Below are 10,997 nucleotides of genomic sequence, written 5' to 3'. Positions count from 1 at the left end.
CTTATTTATTTAAAATATTTAAAATATTATCCATTTATTAAATGAATAATATTCAGCATTAAGTGGGATAAACATATTCGCTGCTCAACTAGACATACTTTGGTATTAACCACTGAGATAATATTTATTAAGCAACTCAGGGTAGCTATGCAATATAACCTGCTATGGAGGGGGCCCTACCTAAGAGGAATGAAAGAATAGCTGGCAAAAAAAATACCTGACTAAAATGCAGCTAAATATGATCAATACAGATGAGATAAAGGATCTCCCCCCTCTACAAGTTACTTAATTCCATCCAACAATCTTAATTTATCTAGCATAAATGTTCCATCTGCCTTTAATGGTAAAAAAGAAAAAAGTTAAAATAGCTTACATCTTGAAACGAATAGAATCTATTTTTATTCTGTGCAAGTCTTGACTTAGCTGAGCTGTTTAAAACAGCTTGAAGCCCATTATCTCATTTCCCTAGTATCTCACCAAACTTGATTTTCAGTATGTAAATAGATGAATCTGTCCTTTTCTGTCTGAGATAGCCCAGTGTATAGTTGAGAAATCTCCTTGGGTTTATAAGGTATGTATGTTGAGCAACAACCAAACTCAAACAATAAAACTAAAATGTATTACAATAGAGAGAGGGTGAGAAAAGGATTAAATTTGATCAATTCTTGTTTTACCTGATTTTGTGGTTGGTCCTTTAGCTGAATATTTCTGCCAAAATGCAATCTAAAAAAAAGGTAAAATTCCCAAGTTTATTCAATATCTGTATTATCATATTTCATTTGGTCCTAATGACCTAGACTAGGGGTAGTAAGCTCTTGGCATGTACCATAGGTAGGAGACCAGTTCATTCAAGCTGGAGGGTGTGACTCACTCTAATTAAAGCATTACCACCCACAACTGCCTCTGCCATCTAATTGTCAAGGGATTACTGCCAGTCCCAGCTCTTTACTACTTTGCCTGCTATTTTCCCTTCACCTGACTGAAGCCCCCACTAAGGCACTGGGGGAAATTATTGCATTAGAGAGTAGGTGAAAGTACCAAAGGTAGAAGTTGATGCCATGGACCCACTATCAGGTTTGAAAAGGAGACTGAAGTTTTCTATGGGAGGTAAGCCCTCAGTTTGTCTCTGGAGACTTTTTTTTTTTTTTTTTCTTTTCATACAGTTTGCTCTGTTGCCCAAGCTGGAGTGCAGTGGTGTGATCATGGCTCACTGCAGCCTTGACCTTCCAGGCTCAAGCAATCCTCCCACCTCAGCCTTCTGAGTAGCTGGAACTACAGGCGCATGCCACCACGCCCAGGTAATTTTTTCTTTTTTGTGGAGATGGGGTTTCATTATGAAGCCCAGGCTGGTCTCGAACAAGCATGAGCCACTGTGCCCTTCTGGGAGATCTTATTGAAAGGTATTTATTGATTTGGGAAGACATTGTTGAGACAATTTTAAGTTTAGTGCTACTTGAGAGAATTTAAATGAATTTTAAGGAACTATGATAAAATTATAAAAGGTTTGTGGAAAACAGAATAAAATTCCAACAGGCACAACTACACAGTATATGCTTCGTTTTCCTCCTTAATAGAAACAGCAAATACTTGTAGGGAATGGGAGGGTGGGCACAATTAGGGAAAAGTCAACAACTAGGTTCCATTACCACCTGCGTCTGAAGGATACCTGGGGAGGTTCTTATTAACCAAAAAGTAAAATAGGACGCTTAAGAAAGGGAAAAAGGAGCCAGGGTTATGAAATCTACAAACGTAAAGAATTTAGGGCCAGGCATGGTGGCTCATGCCTATAATCCTAGCACTTTGTTAGGCCGATGGGGACGGATTGCCTGAGCTCAGGTGTTTGAGACCAGCCTGGGCAACATGGTGAAACCCTGTCTCTACTAAAATACAAAAAAATTAGCCAGGCGTGGTGGCATGTGCCTGTAGTCCCAGCTGTTTGGGAGGCTGAGGCAGGAGAATAGCTTGAACCTGGGAGGTGGAGGTTGCAGTGAGCCGAGATTGCTCCACTGCACTCCAGCCTGGGCGACAGAGCGAGACTCCGTCTCCAAATCATCATCATCATCATCATCATCATCATCATCATCATCATCTCAGTTACTTAACATTTTTCAAGACTATGCCAGATTATCACAGGAACAATGCTATCTGTTTTGTACCTTATCAAGATGAACAGAATTTAGTTATATTCTAAGAAAGAACTTTAAAAAATATTTCCCTTAAATTACACTGGTAGATGAAATAATATACTTCCGAATACAAGGGCTATATATTTTGTATCCTCAGTGCCAAGGAGAATACCTGGCACATAGCAGACTTCCAGTAAATACCTCAAATACAAATATGGGTCATCAAAAAAGTAAGGTCACCGATAGGACAAATTACTCAGTCATAAATGATTGAAGCCTGAGTTAGAGCACTAACCACAAAATCTTGGAGTGAAATTCACTTTGCCCCATGATTATTATTATTATTTTTTTTGAGATGGAGTCTTGCTCTGTCGCCCAGGCTGGAGTGCAGTGGCCGGATCTCAGCTCACTGCAAGCTCTGCCTCCCGGGTTTATGCCATTCTCCTGCCTCAGCCTCCCGAGTAGCTGGGACTACAGGCGCCCGCCACCTTGCCCGGCTAGTTTTCTGTATTTTTTAGTAGAGACAGGGTTTCACCATGTTAGCCAGGATGGTCTCGATCTCCTGACCTCGTGATCTGCCCCATCTCAGCCTCCCAAAGTGATGGGATTACAGGCTTGAGCCACCGCGCCTGGCCCCCATGATTAATTTTAAATATAACAAACATTAAACACAAAATCACAACAGTCAATAATTTAGTAACTACTATGAATTAGGTGTAAAGTTAATTAGGTGTAAAGCCAAGTCTAAATAGGTTAATTATCATTTTAAGGAAGTAGAAAGAGATAACAGGTACATAATCCTGATTTTGTTTAAAGCATAGCATCTCTAATAACTCAAAGTGCCACTTTCTTAGTACAATTTAACATTTGCAGCCAATTAACATAATCAACCACATTACCGTTTTATCTTCATCCACAAAAATCTCTCTGGCTTCCTCATAATTGCAAAGTTCTTCATTGCACTCTCGTTCTAGGTCGCCGGGAGTGAAGAGCTCCAGATCAAATCTATTATGCAGGAGGCGTCTACGTATGAAAAAGTTTGCTTCTTCTTTTGATGTAAACACTAATAAAGTAATAAAAAAGACTTAAACATTGATGAAAATAGTCAAAAAATTCCTGTTTTAATTGTGGAAAAAAGTGAATAGTTCTCTTGATATGGCTAAATTATACCAAACTTTTTTGTAAAGCTTTAAAATCTAACCACAAAAAAAGAAAGAAAGAAAAAGCATCAGTGAAGATCATTTCTGATAAATATGAAATACAAAATTAGCATAATTTCACTGGAGTTGGTTATGTCCAAAATTAGTAGTATAAATAAAAATTATTTAAATATCTCTTTTCCCTCCAGATAATTATTTTTCCAATCATTGACAGTTCTATTTCTAAAGAATTGGTTCCATATTATCCTGACTGAGGAAAATTAGTGGGGCATCATGGACAACATATTGAATTGAGAGTTAGAAGACAGATTTTTGGTTCTGATTTAGCTTAAGCTATTAGCTGTGTATTCTGAGATTAAGTCACTTATATTCTTTGGGCTACCATTTCCTCATTTATAACATTGGGAATTAAATAATCACTAATATCTCTTTAAGTTATTAATTATTATTATTATTATTTTTGAGACAGGGTCTCACTCTGTTGCCCAGGCTGGAGTGCAATGACATGGTCTCAGCTCACTGCAACCTCTGCCTCCTGGGTTCAAGCGATTCTCCTGCCTCAGCCTCCCAAGTAGCTGGGACTGCAGGCATGTGCCACCACGCCCAGTTAATTTTTGTATTTTTAGTAGATATGAGGTTTCACTATTTTGGCCAGGCTGGTCTTGAACTCCTGACCTCATGTTCCACCCACCTCAGCCTCCTAAAGTGCTGGGATTACAGGTGTGAGCCACCGCACCCTGCCAAGTTCTTAAATTACAAATTAATACTTTTATATTAAAATTACTGTAGTCAAGTTTATGCTAAAACATACAATTCTAAACTTCTAAATCAATAAAAGTATAAGCTAATTATAAGATTCAACTAAAGACATTTAGTCCTTTCCAAAGTAGTAGCTCCCTCTACTGTACACCCCAAATATGTGTCTATAATGTTTTATAAGGTTCCTTTTACATTTGACGGGGGAAGATAAACAGTAAACACTACAGATTAAGAACAGGTTGACACAAAACCAAAGCATCCAACCATGGCAGTATTTTCAAAACCCACAAACTTTAAACTTGTTCTGGTGTCACACAAACAAAGCTTAAGAGATTTTGCTTCAGATCATGTTACTGAGACTGGAATTCAGAAACTGAGAACTACATCACAATGCTTAAAATAATTTAAAAGTGCAGATACTTTTTACTGCTCACCATTTCTAAAGAAAGAATGTATTAATGTAGGCAATTGAAAGACTGTTCATGAGAGATCATGGTCTGGAAAACTCATACTGATTTGTGAGGGACCTCAAGTTGTACATTTATTTTTGGCCCTTTGAGGACAGTCACATTTTGTCCAAGATATTTTTTCCACAAATGAATTATCTTTCCAAACAGGTCCAAATGTTCTAGAACTATTTTTTCTAATACGATAGCCATTAGCCACAGATGGCTATTGAGCACTTGAAATGTAGGTTGTGGCTGGGAGTGGTGCCTCACGCCTGTAATCCCAGCAGGCTGAGGCAGGTGGATTAGATCACTTGAGCCCAGGAGTTGGAGACCAGCCTGGGCAACAAAGTGAAAACCCGTCTCTACAAAAAATACAAAACTTAGCCCGGTGTGGTGGTGCATGCCTGTAGTTCCACTACTTGGGAGGCTGAGGTGGGAGGATCACTTGAGGCCAGGAGGCAGAAGTTGCAGTGAGCTGAGATCACACCATTGCCCTCCAGCTTGGGTGACAGAGCAAGATCCTATCTCTAAATAAATAAATAAATAAATAAGAAACGTGGCTTGTGTGAATTGAAATGTGCTGTAAGTGTAAAATACACATAAGGATTTCAAAGACTTAGTGTAAAAAAAAAGAATGTGAAATGTCTCCATAATGTTTTATATTGCTTATATTTTAAAATGGTGATATTTCAGATACTAGATTAAATTAAATACATTCTTAAAATTAATTTCACCTATTCTTAGTTTTAAAATGTGGCCATTAGAAAAATTTAAATTATGTAGGTAGTTCACATTATATTTTGGGGGAGCAGCACTATTCTACAGTGTCCATTTTTATGTTATAAATAACAGATATGGGCTATTCGAACCAAGTGGGAAGCTACAATGGGATAATTGGTGATCATTGTTTTAAAAAGTATTCTAAAAGGTAGATAGAGGGGCTAGTGTGATGAAATATTTCTATTCTGTTTCCTCCTTTGTCTTTTTATAGATTTTATATTACCACTAAATGGAAATAGAATGAAAAATTTTCCAAGCCTCTGTCACCCTTCATTGGGATCCCTACAATGGTCTTCCAAGGCTCTCCTTGCTGCTCTACCATCTGTTTTTAACATAACAGTCAAAGAGGGCCCTTTAAAAGATAAGATACACTTTGTTCCTACTTTGCTTTTTAAAAACCTTCTAACAGCAATTCCACCTCCTGGAGAGTAAAAGCCAAAGTCATTACAGTGGCTTACAAGGCCCTTCTTGGTCTGGTCCCCAAGCCCTTACCCCTCTAACCTCATCTCCTACCACTATCCCTCACATATTCTGTTGTAGCTATGCTGGCTTCCAACACACCTGGTTCTCTCTGGCCTTTGTACTTACTGTTTCTTCTGAACAGAACTTAATTCTTTCAGTTTGCTCTCTCACATCCTTCAGGATTTTGTTCAATGCTACCTTGAACCCCCATCCCTACCCACCCACCCCTGGCACTCCCTGTCCACACTCTGCCTTTCTCCATAGTATTCATCACCATCTGGTTTTCTATATGCTTTACATATTTGTTACCACTCTGTTCTCCTCACTAGAAGGAAAGCTCCATTAAAGCAGGGATGTTGGTTCTTGGCCTATAAGAAGTGCTCAAAAAATTACTTAGTGAATGAACAAACTCAACTTTGCTATAGTGGGAGGAAACTCTTGGACCTAAAGTCTACCAGTTGAAGCAATTCATAGGTATAGTCTGGTGTTTCTCAGCTCAGCATAGGTTTAAAGTATCAAACTATTGATGAAACAACCCATGGCCTGCCTCACTTAGCTATACTTACTTCATGAAATCTAAGTTCAGAATGGAGAATTAGATATCTGCCTATGCATACTTCTCAAATATGTCCAGATCCTTACATTTTATTGGCTAAAAAGAGCAGTGCCAAATTTCTCATGACAGTCTTCTGTTCCAGTAGGTTGAGTTATTAAAAATACACCTTCATGGAACTCAAAAGCTACTTTGATAGGGGAAACAAAAAAAAAGGAGAGCCACAAATATTTTTATTTTTCCTGAAATAGTATTTATGCCAATATCATAAATATGATATTTATGATTAATCATATTATGATTAATACTGTATTAAATGTGCCTTCCAGGGGCTGCTGTTTGCCACTTCCCTGAGTGTGCAAGTTCTGATTCTGTCACTGACTGACCTTTATTGCCAGATCAGATTTTTCCCTGCATCCCTTATGATCTCAGGAGAAATACTGTCTTTTGCTACTGGATTCTAAGTAAGTCTGAACTTGCTTTTAATTGAAAGGAAGTAAACTTCCCTGCCCTTGAAACACCCTTGGCTTTCAGCAAGAGCTCCTATTTTCCCCTTGACCATGGCTGGAGGATGCAATGGCCTTGGCTCTGCTTCCTTAGATTCTCTACCCTTCTTTATTTTTCGTGTCTTAGACTTTCCTAAGAGGCTGTCTATGCATTTCACTGCTATAAATTCACCAACCCAGATATTCCATTCTCCTCCCCTCCTTTATCTCCTTGTGTTTTCTAAATAAGCTCCTTTTCAGTCATTTTAACTCCACCCTCATGCTTTATCAAAATTCAGGGCTGGGCACGGTAGCTTATGCCTATAATCCCAGCCCTTTGGGAGGCCGAGGTGGGTGGATCACCCGAGGTCAGGAGTTCAAGACCAGCCTGGCTAACATGGTGAAACTCCGTCTCTACTAAAAATACAAAATAATTAACTGGGTACAGTGGCATGCACTTGTAAATCCCAGATACTCGGGAGGCTGAGGCAGGAGAATTGATTGAATCCAGGAGGCGGAGGTTGCAGTGAGCTGTGATTGTGCCACTGCACTCCAGCCTGGGAGACAAAGTGAGACTCCATTTCCAGAAAAAAAAAAAAAAAAAGAATTTCGCCAAAGGTCCTCTATTTCCAGTTACTCTTCATATCTCCATTTATTATAGCCCATTTGCAGATGGAAGGCATTGACTTCTCTGCTATACAACTCTCTTGAGGTCGAGTTACTGCTACTCACTCTTTCCTCTGCTCTCAGTTCTCTGTTCTGGCTTCTGTTATACAGTTGACGGAGATCATCTGTTTAACAAACACCCTGCCTCCTGCAACCAGATGAAGATGTCCTCCAGGGCAGAGATTGCAGTCTTTCATTTCTATGTCTCCACCAATAGCATGGAGCCTGGCACTTAGCATGTATTCATCAAGTGGTGACTGACTGAACAGGCTGTCTTTTCAAACGTGTCAGATCCCTCATTCACATTTCCATAGACATCTCCAGCCCTCCACACTCAAGTATGATCTCTAAATTCCTTCCATAGCTTATAGTGTCCTTGAGACTGTCTTTTATTTATTTATTTATTTATTTATGTATTTATTTTTATTTTTTGAGATGGAGTCTCACTCTGTCGCCCAAGCTGAAGTGCAGTGGCATGATCTCAGTTCACTGCAGCCTCCGCCTCCCGGGTAGCTGGGATTATAGGTACGTGCCACCACGCAAGGCTAATTTTTGTATTTTTAGTAGAGACAGGGTTTCACTGTGTTGACCAGGCTGGTCTCGAACTCCTGATCGCAGGTGATCCACCCACCTAGGCCTCCCAAAGTGCTAGGATTACAGGTATGAGCCACCATGCCGGCGACAGTGTCTCTTATACCTGTGTCATGTTAATGAATGATTGTACTCACAATCATTTTAGAGAAGAGCATCTGAGTATGGAATCTTAAAAGTGCAATCTGTCGCCCAGGCTGGAGCGCTGTGGCGCGATCTGGGCTCACTGCAAGCTCCGCCTCCTGGGTTCACGCCATTCTCCTGCCTCAGCCTCCTGAGTAGCTGGGACTACAGGTGCCAGCCACCATGCCCGACTAATTTTTTGTATTTTTAGTAGAGACGGGGTTTCACTGTGTTAGCCAGGATGGTCTCGATCTCCTGACCCCGTGATCCACCCACCTCGGCCTCCCAAAGTGCTGGGATTACAGGTATGAGCCACCACGACGGGCCAAAAGTGCAATCTTCTAAGTGGACTTACATATACGGTGCAGCTTGAGAGGGACTAAAAAGGATCCTCTTCCAAAATCTTTCCCTATCCCTCTAGTTAGCCTATCCAGTTGCTTAGAATTCTGTCATGAGAGTTTCATGCTTTTGAGTTAATGGATTGTTGTATCTCAACACACACACACACACACACACGGCTGTATTAATCATTAATAAAGTCAGTTAGGAGTATTAGTGTAACAGATCCTTCCCAAATGAAAATGAGCTGAGAATCGGATCTGATGAGAAGGGATAAGAGACAGGAACGTGTGGGGACGTGGATCCAGAGTATTGGCACTGGGTGGGGAAGCACCATGAATAGTCAGGGAGAAGGATGCTGAGAGCTAGAGGCTCTTTTTGTTTTTGTTTTTTTTCTTTTCTGGTTTTACTAGGTTAGGCTTTTAAAATATAGGCAGGAAACAAACTGTTAATGATCTGAAACCTAAAAACTGTGGACTTCTAACTTAGCAAGCCCCAAACTTAATCTTTTCTCAACTAGCTGCTTTTATCTAGACAACTAGACCATCTGAAGTCAAAAAGGACCTCAGAGATCATTTTACGCCCCACCCCCATCACTTTTACAGATGAAGACATTCAAGCCAAACAGGATTAAGTTATCTCGCCCAGGGTCTCACAACAAGTCCAGACTAGATCCTGGACTACCCCGTTCGCCTTTCCAGGAAGAACAAGTAATTACGCTCATTATAATCGCCACACAGCTTCATCTAGAGAAACGTCACTGACTGATTTTCAGAAGCTGAAATAGGTTTTCCGTTCAATTAACCACAAACGAGGTCTTACATATATACTTATTAAAGGAAACTCACAGAAATCAAGTCCTACAAATTGCAGTTAAAGAACATAAAAAACCACAACTTTGCCAAATATACCACAAATTAAACTAAAGGATATTTTAGTATTTCTATGATTAATGGGGGTATGTAATTTCAAATACTGCACTTTCTCACTGAGATCTGTGCTACGCGGCTCCGGGTTCCAGGGACGTTTTCGTGCTTACCTTCTTCTCCCGCATGCTTAGAAGCCTTTGGACCTCTTGTGCAATGAGGAAACCCCAGGGTAGCTGTGGGCAGTTGGCTGAGTAGAACCAGAAATGTAAACATAGTCTGGCAACTGTCAAACAAACTAAAACAAACAAAAAAACACATTAAAAAAAGGCCCCTAGCTCAGCACTTTGAGTTTCTGTCGAACTGAATCACCAACCTGTTGTACTCAAAATCTAGGCACAAGAGCGCCGGCGCGCGGTTTCGGTCGCTGGGACCCAACGCACGCCCAGAAAGCAGCCCCCGAGAGCGCCTGGGACAAACGCCGCGCCCCGGGACCCTGCCGAGGGCTGATGGGGCACCTGTCGCCGCAGGCAACCCTCGGCTATGTGTTGGAATCCAACCCAGTCCGCCGAGGTGGCCCCCTCAGGTAACCCCCACTCCGCCGAGGTCCCGCCGCCAAGCCTCGCACCTGTGTCCCCCTGCACATGTTCCAGCAGCCCCCGGGCCAGAGGCTCGTCTTGGGGCGGTTCCTTCGGCCGCCAGGCCCTCGGTCTCCGGCGCCCTCAAATCTCGGCGACGCTCCGGGCCTCGCTCTCCGCAGGGTCTGGGTGGCCTCCGCGCTCAAACCCGGGAAGCGCCTGGGGTCCGCAGGGGGCGCCCGGGGAACAAGCGCGGCGCGAGGTCCTGCCTCGGTCCGGGGAGGCGGCCGACGGAGGAAGGGAGGAGGCGGCTACCTGGGGACACCTGGCCGCGCCCCACCTCCCGGAGGCCGGGCCTACCTGCGGCGAGCGGGCGGGCAGTGGGCCGGCGTCTCCCCGGAGCCCACGCTGCGCTCTCAGCCGCCCCAACTTCTGCCCCACCCCAGGCGGGCCAGCCTCCTGCCGCCAGTTCTGGCCCCGCCTTGGCTGCACGGGTCGCTGCTTTTCGATTTGTGTCTGCACTCGGCGTTCTCAATGCTCCTAATTCAGGGAGCATTTCGGTTCTCAGTCCTAAGCAGAGCGCCCTCGGGGAGTCCAGGGCTTTTCGCTTTGGGTCCCACTGGGCCAGGAGTCCTGTGGTTACCTTAGGTCAACTGTTCTCAAAAGGGTGGTCCGGGGACGAGGACAAGATATTCATCAGACAAAATACCCTTTATGCGTGATAAGAAATGGGAATGGACTTACAAGTAATTGATTACATTGGTTCTCCAATGGTGGTCTGCCAGGTCTGGGATGTCTCCAAGATCTTTTCCAGGGGTCTCTAAGGGCAAAACGATTTCCATCATAGTAACAATACATGATTTGCCATTTTCACTTTCATTCTCTCAAGAGTGTACAGTGGAAATTTCCAGGGGCTATTTGACGTGTAATAACGTCATCACTCTGTCTCCTAATAGAATACCTGAGTGCGCGTGCTTGTATTTTCTAGTATTTTCTATAGCAGTATGTTTAATGTATCAGTACGTACATTTTATAGAGATTTATGTAGATTTATAGAGAT

At 42.3% G+C, this 10,997-nt stretch overlaps 1 protein-coding gene across 2 annotated transcripts; it reads right to left on the bottom strand.

Moving 5' to 3' along the window:
* Positions 1 to 83: 83 nt before the first annotated feature.
* On the bottom strand, positions 84 to 10,762 carry PRRG4 (proline rich and Gla domain 4). Of its 2 annotated transcripts, none has more exons than XM_017849747.1 (4): positions 10,682 to 10,762; positions 9,533 to 9,657; positions 3,026 to 3,189; positions 84 to 723 (listed from the first exon to the last, which is right to left on the bottom strand). In XM_017849747.1, exons 2-4 carry the CDS (start codon positions 9,633 to 9,635, stop codon positions 649 to 651), a joined length of 342 nt encoding a protein of 113 aa, XP_017705236.1. In that variant the 5' UTR covers positions 9,636 to 9,657; positions 10,682 to 10,762; the 3' UTR covers positions 84 to 648. The 2 variants fall into 2 exon arrangements, with proteins under 2 accessions (XP_017705236.1, XP_017705235.1); XM_017849746.1 differs by lacking the exon at positions 10,682 to 10,762 and adding an exon at positions 9,988 to 10,367.
* Positions 10,763 to 10,997: the final 235 nt, after the last annotated feature.

The sequence above is a fragment of the Rhinopithecus bieti genome, unplaced genomic scaffold, assembly GCF_001698545.2.
Source record: "Rhinopithecus bieti isolate Rb0 unplaced genomic scaffold, ASM169854v2 scaffold_32083, whole genome shotgun sequence".
NCBI lineage: Eukaryota > Metazoa > Chordata > Mammalia > Primates > Cercopithecidae > Rhinopithecus > Rhinopithecus bieti.
Note: the sequence above shows the minus strand (reverse complement) of the source record. Positions and strands in the feature narration are given on the sequence as shown.

Coding starts and splice junctions, on each gene's coding strand:
- PRRG4 (XM_017849747.1), bottom strand. CDS start 9,635: ATGTTTACATTTCTGGTTCTACTCAGCCAACTGCCCACAGCTACCCTG. Junction 3,190..9,532: donor TAAGCATGCGGGAGAAGAAG/GTAAGCACGAAA, acceptor TTACTTTATTAG/TGTTTACATCAAAAGAAGAA. Junction 724..3,025: donor TTGTGGATGAAGATAAAACG/GTAATGTGGTTG, acceptor CCTTTTTTTTAG/ATTGCATTTTGGCAGAAATA.